Source organism: Staurois parvus, unplaced genomic scaffold, assembly GCF_062004578.1.
Source record: "Staurois parvus isolate SC_StPar_1 unplaced genomic scaffold, SC_StPar_1.0 ptg000467l, whole genome shotgun sequence".
Lineage (NCBI taxonomy): Eukaryota > Metazoa > Chordata > Amphibia > Anura > Ranidae > Staurois > Staurois parvus.
Window position 1 is genome coordinate 1,102,889 of NW_028318263.1, and position 15,284 is coordinate 1,118,172.

Consider the following 15,284-nt stretch of genomic DNA (forward strand, 5'->3'; position numbering starts at 1 on the left):
TACATGTGGAAAATGAAAAGGTTACAGGAATCTGTTCAGGGGAAAAGACAAACTCTGGCCTTGCTAGTGGACTCTCCGCCATGACAATGCTCCTGCACACAATGCATTGCCCAGACTTGGCACTCATGCGTCTTCTGTCTGTTTCCAAAATTTAAAACAATGCCTTAAAATGACACAGAATTGATGACATTCTGGACATCCAGCAAGCCGTGACAAAGATACAGCGCAGCGTTGCGGAAAATGAATACCAGGAATGTTTCTGGCAGTGGCACAGTTGTCTAGAAAAGTGACTGAAGTCACTTCACAAGGGGGCTACTTTGAAGGTGACAACAGTCGCTAGTGTATAGGTAGGCAAACATTTTTTTTTTTTACAGTCCATTCTTGGATATTAAATTGGAACCTACAAACTACACTGAAGAAATGCCTCTCTACTAGTACATGATGATATTTATGGCACACGGACATTCATTTCTTCGTATTGCATAACTGAATATTTGTGTAATTTTCTCCATACACCCAACCTAAGAGAAATGTTAGCCAACATTTTTCTTTTTTAGTGTTACATATTGTGGGGAAGGGTCAGAATCCCCGTCTGCTTTTATTTCTCTCTGTTTTTCAGTTGGGGGAGATTACCCCACGACAATGCTCCTGCACACGATGCATTGCCCAGAAATTGATGCTTTACCTTGAACAACCACCTTATTCCTCAGACTTAGCACTCATGCGACGTCTGTCTGTTTCCAAATTAACCCACTCGGATTCCTTCCCTTCCATTCCACTTTACTGTTTTTAACAAACTTTTACTACACAACACTCATAAAATAACTTCCAACATCAATCTATTTCCGAGCTGTTTGAACATTTGTTAAATCAAATTAGGTAGGTCACAATTTTAAAACGAAAAGCTTATTCTTTTTTTTTTTATCTCAAAATATTTTTTTTTTTTACCTTTTTTTTTTTTTTGCCACTGTAAAATACTTTTATACCTCTTCATTTTTAAATCTTGGCACACGAGCACTTCAATAAAAATTAAATTAAATTATAGCTTAAAAAAAAAAAATAGGTCTTACTGACAGAATTGAATGTAATAATAATATTTTATATGAGTGAAGAAAAGTTGGAAAATTAAGACTTTAAAAAAGGGAAAATTATATTTGTTTTGACCTTTTTTGTGTATTATTTCAATTGAAGACATGATATTTTGATTTTCTTACCGCTTTATAAAGTTTTTTTCCTTTCTTTTTGAATATTTTGATTTTCTTACCGCTCTATAAAGGTTTTTCCCTTTCTTTTTTAATATTTTGATTTTATTACCGCTCTATAAAGGTTTTTTCCTTTCTTTTGGAATATTTTGATTTTATTACCGCTCTATAAAGGTTTTTTCCTTTCCTTTTAATATTTTGATTTTATTACCGCTCTATAAAGGTTTTTTCCTTTCTTTTGGAATATTTAGATTTTCTTACCGCTCTATAAAGGTTTTTTCCTTTCTTTTTTAATATTTTGCTTTCCTTACCACTCTATAAAGGTTTTTTCCTTTCTTTAATATTTGATTTTATTACCGCTCTATAAAGGTTTTTTCCTTTCCTTTTTAATATTTTTATTTTCTTACCACTCTATAAAGGTTTTTTTTCCTTTCTTTTGGAATATTTTGATTTTCTTACCGCTCTATAAAGGTTTTTTCCTTTCTTTTGGAATATTTTGATTTTATTACCAGTCTATAAAGGTTTTTTCCTTTCTTTTTTAATATTTGATTTTCTTACCGCTCTATAAAGGTTTTTTCCTTTCTTTTGGAATATTTTGATTTTCTTACCGCTCTATAAAGGTTTTTTCCTTTCTTTTGGAATATTTTGATTTTCTTACCGCTCTATAAAGGTTTTTTCCTTTCCTTTTGAATATTTTGATTTTCTTACCACTCTATAAAGGTTTTTTCCTTTCTTTTTGAATATTTTGATTTTCTTACCGCTCTATAAAGGTTTTTTCCTTTCCTTTTTAATATTTTGATTTTATTACCGCTCTATAAAGGTTTTTTCCTTTCTTTTTGAATATTTTGATTTTCTTACCACTCTATAAAGGTTTTTTCCTTTCTTTTTGAATATTTTGCTTTTCTTACCACTCTATAAAGGTTTTTTTTCCTTTCTTTTTGAATATTTTGCTTTTCTTACCGCTCTATAAAGGTTTTTTTTCCTTTCTTTTTGAATATTTTGCTTTTCTTACCGCTCTATAAAGGTTTTTCCCTTTCTTTTTTAATATTTTGCTTTTCTTACCGCTCTATAAAGGTTTTTTTTCCTTTCTTTTTGAATATTTTGATTTTCTTACAGCTCTATAAAGGTTTTTTCCTTTCCTTTTGAATATTTTGATTTTATTACCACTCTATAAAGGTTTTATCCTTTCCATTTTAATATTTTGATTTCCTTACCACTCTATAAAGGTTTTTTCCTTTCTTTTTGAATATTTTGATTTTCTTACCGCTCTATAAAGGTTTTTCCCTTTCTTTTTGAATATTTAGATTTTCTTACCACTCTATAAAGGTTTTTTTTCCTTTCTTTTGGAATATTTTGATTTTCTTACCGCTCTATAAAGGTTTTTTTCTTTCCATTTTAATATTTTGATTTTCTTACCACTCTATAAAGGTTTTTTTCCTTTCTTTTTGAATATTTTGATTTTCTTACCACTCTCTAAAGGTTTTTTTCCTTTCTTTTTGAATATTTTGATTTTCTTACCACTCTATAAAAGTTTTTTTCTTTCTTTTTGAATATTTTGATTTTCTTACCACTCTATAAAAGTTTTTTTCTTTCTTTTTTTAATTTTTTTTTTTTTTAACACAAAAAGCACCCTGAAACCCAGCATCACGTCTGGTTCTGAAATGACTAAAAACAGCACGATGTGTACATAGACCATGAACTCTGCCTTTGTAGCTTATGTTGAATGGCGCAGCGCTCATTTCCGACACCCATGCGCGTTCCTTTGTGGAAACGTCTCTTCTTATCCTGTACTCAGTTTTGAATATTTAATAAATATATATTTTTTTTCCTTAAGAGCTTTCTTGTTTTCATAGACTTGCTAAAAAAAAAGTGTTCTAAGACATTCCAGTATGAAGGCGATTCCGAAGTCTTCTAGTGAATTATTTTGGGGGAAAAAGAAGGTTCCCTTTGCCGCAAGGACTCAAAAGGGCTTAAGATGCAGGTCACGCAACCCCATAAAGTGCAATTCTGAAACCCCGAGCGCTCAACATTTCCAACTTGGCTCCTTGGTGGAGAGAACACCCTTTGGGCGCAATGTCTCGTCCGAAGGTTCCAGGTCGACTTTTCAAGCTTCAGACCAAGGAAAACTCCGCTTGGAAACTGGAACATCTCCTCGTCTTTGGACTGCATTTGGTCAACATGGAAATTTGGGTGCTGAAGTTGGTTCCGTTGCTGCCTTGCGATGGGTGGTGATACTTCATATCTTTTCCCATGAACCTCTCCAGGTTCCACCGTCTCCATTTCCTTTTTAATTCAGCTTGAACCTATGATATGAAAAAAGACAAAAAAGGTAAAAAAACTAGTTATTATCAGCCAACGGTGTTGTTGCATAAGACTTTTCGACGTTTCGGCACTTTTCTTGGATTAAAAGGAGGTATACACTCACCGGCCACTTTATTAGGGCCACATCGTTCAATGGTTTGGTAACAGAAATTGCTAATCAGCCAATCACATGGCAGCAACTATCAATTACCAATATCTCTGCACACTCCCAACTATAACAATAGCTCCTACACCCTAAAAGAAAAGTAAAAACTTTCACCCTTGAAAGTGAGCGTAATTATAACTAGACTCTTCTTTGTGACAAAATAAATCTATCCCAATCTTAACATAAACTAATACATAGAGAAATTAGAAAATAATAAAAATAAAAATAAAATTAATAAAATAAATGTCCCACAAGATAAATGTCTAATATTGTCTCTGTAATATAGTGTCTTTCCAACCTCCAAATCGAATCGTGTCACTCTAACTACTTGCCAACTGCAGATAGCCGAATGACGGCTACACTGCGGATGGCCAGTTCTGGGAGGGCGTCATATGACGTCCTCCCAGAACACGCTCTCCTGCGCGCCCACAGGGGCGCGCACCCGGCGATCTCCATGATCGCTGTGTCCCTCGGACACAGCTGATCACGTGATGTGGTAAAAGGCCAATCACAGCGGCCTTTTACCACGTGATCAGCCGTGTCCAATGACACGCTGATCACCGTGAAATGCAATTGCCGGTTCTCGGCTGCACTTTCCTCACGCTGTCAGATCGTGAGGAAAGTACTGCCGAGAACCGACAGTTGTCAGAGCGGGGATCGGCACCGATCATCAGGGCACTGATGATCAGTGCCCTGATGATCGGTGCCCAGCAGTGCCACCCACCAGTTCTGCCCACCTGTGCCCAGCAGTGCACCCTCCTGTGCCACCCAGCAGTGCCACACACCTGTGCCCAGAAGTGCCACCTACCTGTGCCCACCAGTGCCACCCACCAGTGCCCATCAGTGCAGCCCAGCAGTGCTGCCAGTCAGTGCCCAGTGGTTGTGCCAGTCAGTGCCCAGCAGTGGCGCCAGTCAATTCCCAGCAGTGCCGCCAGTCAGTGCCCAGCAGTGATGCCAGTCAGTGCCACCTATCAGTGCTGCCTATCCGTGACACCTCATTAGTGGTGCCTATCAGTGCCGCCTATCCGTGCCACCTTATTAGTGCTGCCTATCAGTGCTGCCTATCAGTGCCCATCAGTGCTGCCTATCAGTGCTGCCTATCAGTGCTGCCTATCAGTGCTGCCTCATCAACACACATCAGTGAAGGAGAAAAATTACCTGTTTGAAAAATTTTATAATAGAAACAAAGAAACTTTTTTTTTTTTTTAATTTTTTGCACTTTTTTTGTTTATAGCGCAAGAAGTAAAGTGCCCAGTGGCGATTGATTACCACCAAAAGAAAGCTCTATTTGTGAGAAAAAAATGATAAAAATTTCATATGGGTACAATGTTGCATGACCGCGCAATCGTCATTCAAAGTGCGACAGCGCTGAAAGCTGAAAATTGGCCTGGTAAAGAAGGGGGTATAAGTGCCCGGTAGGCAAGTGGTTAAAAAACGTCTGTTTAGCTGCGTTTGCATAACGCGTTTATGCGCGTTCGCGTTTAGAAGCGTTTTTTAACCTCCTCCTGTCCAGTTGTTGTATATAAACGGCCGGACGGTGGCAGTGCAGGGTCGGGTTGCTGTTTATAAACGACCTTCCCGCCCCCTGCTTGTGCGCGCTCCCTGGGAGAGTGCAGAACCGCGATCCAGTGCCTGCTGTGTCCTCCGTCACAGTGGAACACTGATCGTCGGACGGGACCTCTGTGCGAGGTCCCAATCATGTGATCACTGATTGGCCAATCAGTGATCACATGAAGAGTAGTAAACAAGATGTCACTTCTGACATCATTGCTTACTACTTGTGAAATCTGTGAATGATCACAGAGGTCACATGGTACAGGGCTATTCACGACAGCCTTGTATCATGTGACAAGCTGTGACCAATCACAGCTCACAGTAGTTCTCAATGGCTGCAAGAATGCAGCCAGAGAGAGGGAGAAATGATTGCTTTTACAGCCTTTATGGGTGTAAAAGCAATCAATGTAAAAAAAAAAAAAAATAAATCTTCATCACCCCCCACAAGTAGTAGGGTGCTAGGGTGACAGTATGTAAAAAAAAAACAAAAACATAAATATCAAAAAATAAAATAAAAATGTAAAAAAAAATGTTTAAAAATTATAATTTTTGGTTATAAACTAATTTGGGTTATTTTTTTTTTTACTAAAAAGATAACGGAATAAGTTTTGGTCAAGATTTATGATGAAATATTATTTATTTGCAAAACTTTATAAGAAAAACACTTTTTTCTAAATTTTTGGACTTTTTCATTTACATAGCAAAAAAAATAAAAATCCCAGCAGTGAATAAATACCACCAAAATAAAGTTTTATCTGTCTCACAAAAATGCAAAAAAATTCATTTGGGTACAGTGTTGCATGACCGCGCACTTGTCATTCAAAGTGTGATAGCGCTGAAAGCTGAAAATTGGCCTGGGGGGGAAGGGGGGAAAGTGTCCGGACTGGAAGGGGTTAAAAGGAGGTATACACTCACCGGCCACTTTATTAGGTCCACCCAGGGGCGGACTGACAACTCATGGGGCCCCGGGCAATAGGGGATCATGGGGCCCCTGTCTCCTCGCCCAAACTCAAAAAAGCCTTTGAAAAAGGTACCAGGGGCATCTCATGGGGCCCCCTACTGACCCCGGGCCCTCGGGCAGTGCCCGAGTTTCCAAATGGTCAGTCCGCCCCTGGGTCCACCTGTTCAATTGTTTGGTAGCAGAAACTGCTAATCAGCCAATCACATGGCAGCAACTCAAGGCATTTAAACATCTAGAAGTGAAATGAAGACGACTTGCTGAAGTTCAAACTGAGAATCAGAATGGAGAAGAAAGGGGATTTAAATGTGGGATGGTTGTTGGTGCCAGACGGGCTGGTCTGAGTATTTCCAAAACTGCTGATCTGCTGGGATTTTCATGCACAACCATCTCTACGGTTTACAGAGAATGGTCCGAAAAAGAGAAAGTATCCAGTGAGTGGTAGTTGCGTGGAGGAAAATGCCTTGTTGATGTCAGAGGAGGATGGGCAGACTGGTTCCAGATGATAGAAAGGCAACAGTAACTCAAATAACCACTCGTTACAACCAAGGTGTGCAGAATACCATCTCTGAATGCACGTTGAACCTTGAAGCAGATGGGCTACAGCAGCAGATGGGTAGCAAGGTTTACCTAATAAAGTGGCCGGTGAGTGTAGACTCCAGATAGTGAAACATAAACTTGCCCCTCCCCCACAAAAAAAAAAACCAACAGTAGAACCCCATTTTTAATTGATCTGGGAACGAGTTTACAGAAAGGATTCCGCAGAGAAGTATACCTAACTAAAAAAATAAATATCTAATGTATGCATATAGAACCAATCCTTGCCAACCTACCCCCCCCCCCTTTCTGCTTAACATGCAGTTAAAATGAAAAAAAAAATCATTTTGCTTTCAAGAAACACCTGTTGACACTTCTTGAAACCCAGTGACGTCATCATGTGGTCTGTCTTCTGGTCTTTGCTCTAATGTCACAGCACCCTGCCTTTAGGAGTTTTATATGAAAGAACACATCCCCAGCATCCCTTTAGATGTGCATGCTCTTCCATGGGTGCTGCAGACTTTAGCTGTGCAGTCTGATCAGTTGCTTGTTTTGTATCCAAGAAATACCTGTTGACATTTCTTGAGACCCAGTGACGTCATCACGTGGTCTGTCTTCTGGTCTTTGCTCTACTGTCACAGCACCCTGCCTTTAGGAGTTTTATATGAAAGAACACATCCCCAGCATCCCTTTAGATGTGCATGCTCTTCCATGGGTGCTGCAGACTTTAGCTGTGCAGTCTGATCAGTTGCTTGAAGGGGTGGACTGACCATTTGGAAACTCGGGCACGGCCCGGGGTCAGTAGGGGGCCCCATGAGATGCCCCTGGTACCTTTTTCATAGGCTTTTTTGCGTTTGGGCAAGGACACAGGGGTCCCATGATCCCCTATTGCCCGGGGGCCCCATGAGTTGTCAGTCCGCCCCTGGTTGCTTGTTTTGTAATCAAGAAATACCTGTTGACACTTCTTGAGACCCAGTGACGTCATCACATGGTCTGTCTTCTGGTGTTTGCTCTAATGTCACAGCACCCTGCCTTTGGAGTTTTATATGAAAGAACACATCCTCAGCATCCCTTTAGATGTGCATGCTCTTCCACGGGTGCTGCAGACTTTAGCTGTGCAGTCTGATCAGTTGCTTGTTTTGTAATCAAGAAATACCTGTTGACACTTCTTGAGAACTAGTGATGTCATCACTCTGATCTTTGCTCTACTGTCACAGCACCCTGCCTTTAAGATTCTTATATGAAGAACACATCTTCAGCATCCCTTTAAATGTGCATGCTCTTCCTTGGGTGCTGCAGACTTAAGCCTCGTACACACGATGAGAATATCGGACGAAACATACCACTTTCAGAGCGATCTCCCGATAATTTGATCATTAGAACACAGCTTTCAAGAGCCGATCACGACAGTTCATACAAAATTTTAGGGACATGCACGAAAAATTTTCTCGTACGATACCAGAACAAATGATTTTCTTGTAATCAGTACAGTATTCATCTGAAATTAATTGTGTGACCAAGACAACGCATGCTCGGAAATGAAAGAATACATTACAACGCATTACATCACTTCAGAAGTTGCATTCTGTCGTACGAGAATTTTCGTAACCTAAGTACCTTCTTCATTTTCAAAATGAGACTAGCATGCAAACAACTGGACGATCATTTGCCCGGTATTCTCATTGTGTGTACGAGGCTTAATGCTGTGCAATCAGTTTATCAGTCACTTGATTTGTAATCAAACAACTGATCAGCAGATTGCACAGCTAATGTCTGCACCACTCAAGCAGCATGCATGTCTACAAGCTTGTGATGTGTTTTTCATATACATTTCACATTTATACACCTCCTGCCCAACACTGCTCCTCCACAGGTACAGAACAGTAAGCGTTCTCACCCTAGGACAGGAAGAATGTTACTGGCAGGATCACCAAGTGATAATAGGAAAAAAAACAAGACGACACCACATCTAAAGACTGGTATGCTGCAATAAATTACATCATTTTATAGTTCAGACACACATTATTATTTATTTATTTTTCTGTTTAATAAATGGACTTTCTCTTACCTCTCCATTTAGGAAACAATACAGAACCGCCACCACAAAGCCCTGAAAAGAAAAGCATGATGAACATGAGGAGGATTAACACAGCACTTTGTCAAGGAGCAAAGATATAAAAATCACTTTTTATGATATATTATGTTTGTTTTCTTTTCCTAACTGCAGTATAATATTTGGAAAAGCAACAATAATTACAAGAGAATTTTATCTCCAATCAGGTGGATGTGAGAGAGAACAAACAAAAGGGCACTTAAAGAACATTAAAGTAGAACTAAAGGCAAACTTTTTTTTTTTTAGTTTTGGAAAGAGTGGAGAGGGATTTTTAGTACTGTTTGTGCCCCCCATGAGGAAGATCCAGCCTCTATGTTTGTCTTGTTTATTGTTATCACTGAAAGTTCTGGTGACAACTAGGGTTCCCACATGGAAGAAAAATATATTTTAAACATATTTTAAAAATATTCTTCACAAATATATTGACAAATATTTGAAACACTACAATTTTGGCCATATTCAATATATTTCAAAATATATTTCAACAAATATATATATATATATATATATATATATATATATATACACACTGTATGTTGAAATGCATTTTTATTACAAAATATATGAAAAAATAAAAAAAAAATGTTCAAATGTACTGTAGTATGTCTTTAAAAATACATTTAATCTACATTTTCTGAAATGCATTTACAAATATATGTAAAAATATATATTAAAATTACTTTTTTATATGTTATATATGTTAAGAAATATATATTTTTAAAAATATTTTTAATATATTTTGTAATATATAAAAAACGTATTTCAACATACAGTATATGAACACACACATACAGTATATATTATTATTATTATTATTATTACTACGAGTTTATATAGCGCCAAAGGGTTTGCTCAGCGCTGTACAATAGAGGGGGGGACAATACACGGCACAGTACAACAACAACAAACAACGTACGAGGGGTAAGAGGGCAATACTCTTTCGAGCTTACAATCTAGGTGGGAGGGGGTAAAGGTACAGTAGGAAGTGGCTGAGGGGAATGAGGGGTGGGAGGAAAGAGGGAGAATGGCCGTTAGGTGAGGGTGGGGTAAGCTTCTCTGAAGAGATGGGTTTTGAGGGAGCGCCTGAATGTGAAGAGGGAAGGCGACAGTCTGATGGATTGGGGCAGTGAGTTCCAGAGGATAGGGGAGGACCTGGAGAAGTCCTGCAGTCGTGCATGGGAGGAGGAGACCAGGGAGCAGGATAGAAGGAGGTCCTGTGAGGAGCAAAGGGTACGGGTAGGGCGGTACTTGGGGATCAGGTTGGTGAGGTAGTCAGGGGCAGTGTTGTGAACGGCTTTGTAGGTCAGGGTTAGGAGTTTAAATTTGATGCGTTGGGCAATCGGGAGCCAGTGGAGGGAGTGTGTGTATATATATATATATATATATACACACACACACACACATACAGTTACTACCTTTTGTACCACTAGCCCCTCCCTCTTAGATTGTAAGCTCCAAGGAGCAGGGCCCTCCTAACCCTCCTAATAATGTATATATATATATATATATATATATATATATATATATATATATAAATACATATATACACACACACATATATATATATATATATATATATATATATATATATATATATATACAGTCAGGTCCATAAATACTGGGACATCGACATAATTCTAACGTTGTTGGCTCTATACACCACCACAATGGATTTGAAATTAAACAAACAAGATGTGCTTTAACTGCAGACTGTCAGCTTTAATTTGAGGGTATTTACATCCAAATCAGGTGAACGGTGTAGGAATTACAACAGTTTGCATATGTGCCTCCCACTTGTTAAGGGACCAAAAGTAATGGGACAGAATAATAATCATAAATCAAACTTTCACTTTTTAATACTTGGTTGCAAATCCTTTGCAGTCAATTACAGCCGGAAGTCTGGAATTCATAGACATCACCAGACGCTGGGTTCATCCCTGGTGATGCTCTGCCAGGCCTCTACTGCAACTGTCTTCAGTTCCTGCTTGTTCTTGGGGCATTTTCCCTTCAGTTTTGTCTTCAGCAAGTGAAATGCTTGCTCAATCGGATTCAGGTCAGGTGATTGACTTGGCCAGTGCATAACATTCCACTTCTTTCCCTTAAAAAACTCTTTGGTTGCTTTTGCAGTCTGCTTTGGGTCATTGTCCATCTGCACTGTGAAGCGTCCAATGAGTTGTGAAGCATTTGGCTGAATATGAGCCGATAATATTCCCGAAACACTTCACAATTCATCCGGCTGCTTTTGTCAGCAGCCACATCATCAATAAATACAAGAGAAGCAGTTCCATTGGCAGCCATACATGCCCACGCCATGACACTACCACCACCATGCTTCACTGATGAGGTGGTATGCTTAGGATCATGAGCAGTTCCTTTCCTTCTCCATACTCTTCTCTTCCCATCACTCTGGTACAAGTTGATGTCGGTCTCATCTGTCCATAGGATGTTGTTCCAGAACTGTGAAAGCTTTTTTACATGTCGTTTGGCAAACTCTAATCTGGCCTTCCTGTTTTTGAGGCTCACCAATGGTTTCCATCTTGTGGTGAACCCTCTGTATTCACTCTGGTGAAGTCTTCTCTTGATTGGTGACTTTGACACACATACACCTACCTCCTGGAGAGTGTTCTTGATCTGGCCAACTGCTGTGAAGGGTGTTTTCTTCACCAGGGAAAGAATTCTTCACTCATCCACCACAGTTGTTTTCCGTGGTCTTCCGGGTCTTTTGGTGTTGCTGAGCTCACCGATGCGTTCCTTCTTTTTAAGAATGTTCCAAACAGTTGTTTTGGCCACGCCTAATGTTTTTGCTATCTCTCTGATGGGTTTGTTTTGTTTTTTCAGCCTAATGATGGCTTCACTGATAGTGACAGCTCTTTGGATCTCATCTTGAGAGTTGACAGCAACAGATTCCAAATGCAAATAGCACACTTGAAATGAACTCTGGACCTTTTATCTGCTCATTGTAATTGGGATAATTAGGGAATAACACACACCTGGCCATGAAACAGCTGAGAAGCCAATTGTCCCATTACTTTTGGACCCTTAACAAGTGGGAGGCACATATGCAAACTGTTGTAATTCCTACACCGTTCACCTGATTTGGATGGAAATACCCTCAAATCAAAGCTGACAGTCTGCAGTTAAAGCACATCTTGTTTGTTTTATTTCAAATCCATTGTGGTGGTGTATAGAGCCAAAAATGTTAGAATTGTGTCGATGTCCCAATATTTATGGACCTGACTGTATATATATATATATATAATTTATTTATTTTTTTTAATATATTGAATATGGCCAAAATTGTAGTATTTCAAATATATGTCAATATATTTGGGAAGAATAATTTTAAAATATATTTTTCTTCCATGTGGGTTACCCCTCACTTTGGAGGGATTTCCCTTCACTTCCTGTATTGGCTATAGGACAAGAAGTGAAGGGAAATCTGTCTGATGCGACACAGATGGGAAAAAAAAAAAAAACTGACAGGACTCAGCCCTTACTCTATCCAAAATGAAAATAAAAATATATATTCTACAATATAGCACAAGTCAGTAGATCCAATGCAATGTAAACTAATCACTTCACAGCTACCTACAGGATGACATACAGAGATGTTCATATTGAAGGAACCCCTACAAGAGCTACGTGACCCCCCCCCCCCATTTTTATTTTTTGCTGTAAAACAATTTTTTTTCTAATATTTTGTTTTCTAGGTGTATTTTTCTCCTAGTACTAGAGTGGACCTTGTACTTGCTTTAGCAGGTCCCCGTAAGAATGGGGTCTACATGGTGTTGACTGGGTGGATCATGAGTTCCCCAGTCACCATCGGGAGTCTTGTGCCCTGGGAAGCTCAGGGTCAGGGTCCTTTCTTTTCAGAGGAGGACCATAAGTACAACCTGTGCATTTTTTGTGGTTCAATTTTTGCATGCTGCTTAGTTTCGAGTGTGCACACTGCATGATGGAGCTTTGAAAAAAATAAATAAAAAACACGTAGGTGTGTGGTGGTGAGGCCAAACTCCAGCGTTCCCCTGCAGCTCCTATTGCAGCCGCAAAGGTGGCTAGAGTTGGACCTTAAAGTAAGTGATCGTGTCAGAACAAAGCTTGAGAACAGCATTAAGGGAAGAGGTCCCACCAGCCCTCTGGTTTGGACCTTTTGGCTGAGATCAGAGGAATTTTTATACCTCGCGGAAGACCCACCATAGTCTAGTACTTTGGCATCTTAGCACTTATTTATTTCCGCACAGCACTACGCAGTTTACTCACTTCTGATTAGTAGGGTGTAGGTTCTTTGGACTTGCCCTGTAAGTCATGAGGGGGCAGGCGCATAGCCTTATGGTCAAGGTTTCCCTTCAGGGGAACCTCAACTCGCCTTGGGTGGACCTTGCCCTTGCCTCGGCAAGTCCCTTAAAAAATGGGGTCCACCTGGTTTCGGATGGGTGGACCAAGAGTACCCCAGTCCCCGTTAGGAGCTCTGTGACCTAGGGGGATCAAGCTCGCAGTTAATTCTCTTCATGGAGGACCATGTGTACAACCTGTGCACTTTTTTGTGGTTCACTTTTCATGTGCTGCTTAGTTTCAAGTGAACGCACTGCGCGATGGAGCTTATGGAGAAAAAAAAAAAACACGTAGGTGCGTGGTGATACCAACTGAGACCAGCGTTCCCCTTCCATCCCCACTGCAGCTGCAGAGGTGGCTAGAGCTGGAGCTTAAAGGGAGCGGTGACATCAGCACTAAGCCTGAGCACAGCATTATGGGAAGAGGTCACACGATACCCATACCCAGAAGTAACGGGTGTCACGATCGCGGCGTAAGGCCCCAGACCTTCTCACCAAATTCGTGACCAAAGGACTAGCCGATCTAAAACTGTGATGTCACATGCGTAACAATGCCACACCCAGCTGCACCCTGCACAACGATTTTCCATCTAACTGGACCACAATCGATGTACCGGCAGCCTGAGCAATTGTTACTAGGTCAGGTTAATTACGCAATTAACCCTTCACACTGCCACCACCTTCTTTTTTGTACAGAGAAAGAGGAAACTCGGCAATATCAGCTAAAACACTATAATGGTTGAGATAATCGTCTGCATAATACGGTCACCGCAGGCCGATTATGCAGAGAGTTAAACAAACACAGTAGAGTTCTCTTTAGAGGCAGGAATTCGTAAATTGCAATAAAGCGCTATAGAAACGGTTCAACACTTTCAGAAGGAAAGATTTATTACTAAAAGGTCAAACGGGTGCAATAAAAATATTTACAGAAAAGATGTAACTAAGATATATATATAAATATACAGAGACTAACAGCACAGCAAAGAGATATCAGAGAGAGGTGAAAGGGTTAAGGTTCTTGCCAAAGTCCTGGGTTAGCAGATCCAAGTTTCAGAGCGAAAGGGCACAGGTCTCCCCAGGTGGTACTGATGTTAAAATGGGAGACGTCTTCAACTTACACTCTTAGGCCTGACAGCCTATTTTGTAGTCCCCAGCAGGGGGTGTCTCTGAAGTCAAGGACCAATACCCCACTTAGGGCGTGGAGGTATGGGTGGATACCTCAACTAGAGCCAAAATCTCCCATAACTCATATTTTGACCCCTAACTTTCCAGCTGCACAAGTGACATTCCACCCACGGGTAGATTATTAGGCAGACACATCTGAGGATTGATTAGATATGAATTATGAAATTATACACTGTACGGTTCACGAGATCTACTTTTCTGTTTTCCTATGTATCTGAGACAATGCGAGTGACCTACCAAACTGTTCGCCTTCTCGTGGCCAATCTGACGATAGGTCCGGTTTTTATGCAAGTCTCTCATATTCCAAGATATGAGACATTGGGTAGAAATGGATTTTGAAAAGTGTTGATCTGATTCTGTCACATACGCTGAGTTAGGTTTATTAGGTTGGAATCTCTTTCAACTCCTGGGAAAGGTTGCCTTATCTCTTACAAGGTGTTACAATTTGCAGGTTCTTTGGAAATGGAGGCCCCGCCTCACTTGGGGGGCTTTATAGCTCCTATGACCCTCCTGTGACATTCCCAACTCACACACATACTGGCCAAATGTCGCTGGGCCTCTCTAAGGAGGGAAGGGGGAAGAATGAGGGAGAAATATATTTGTCAGGATGGTTAATCCCTTTGCCAAGATGGAGGTTGAAGCCAAAATGGTTGAACCGCGTCCATCTCTAGGTATACGCTATTACAACGGGTATCTTGCAGCCACGGAGAAAGAACCAGCAGCAGGAAATTGCTGGAAAGGTCATTATAAGATGTTTGGGGGAAGAGGGACTTCATTTTGCCCTCAATGGGTCTCTTTAAGGTTGCCTATTGGTAAAAGCAGAAAAATACTCATGGGCATGGGCTAAATGGTTAGCACTTCCACCTGGCAGTACTTGGGTCGTTGGTTCAAATCCCAACCACGACACCACCTGTCTGAAGTTTGCGTGTTCACCCTG

At 40.2% G+C, this 15,284-nt stretch overlaps 1 protein-coding gene across 2 annotated transcripts in view; it reads right to left on the reverse strand.

Moving 5' to 3' along the window:
- Window positions 1-763: 763 nt before the first annotated feature.
- VIPR1 (vasoactive intestinal peptide receptor 1) overlaps window positions 764-15,284 on the reverse strand; it is a 461,909-nt gene continuing 447,388 nt past the window's right edge. For both annotated transcript variants that reach the window (XM_089689032.1, XM_089689033.1), the window contains exons 12-13: window positions 8,787-8,828; window positions 764-3,505 (exon numbers count right to left, since the gene is read on the reverse strand). In XM_089689032.1, the coding sequence (XP_089545158.1) occupies window positions 3,314-3,505; window positions 8,787-8,828 (234 nt within the window). In that variant the 3' untranslated portion in view covers window positions 764-3,313. The remainder of the gene's footprint in view (window positions 3,506-8,786; window positions 8,829-15,284) is intronic.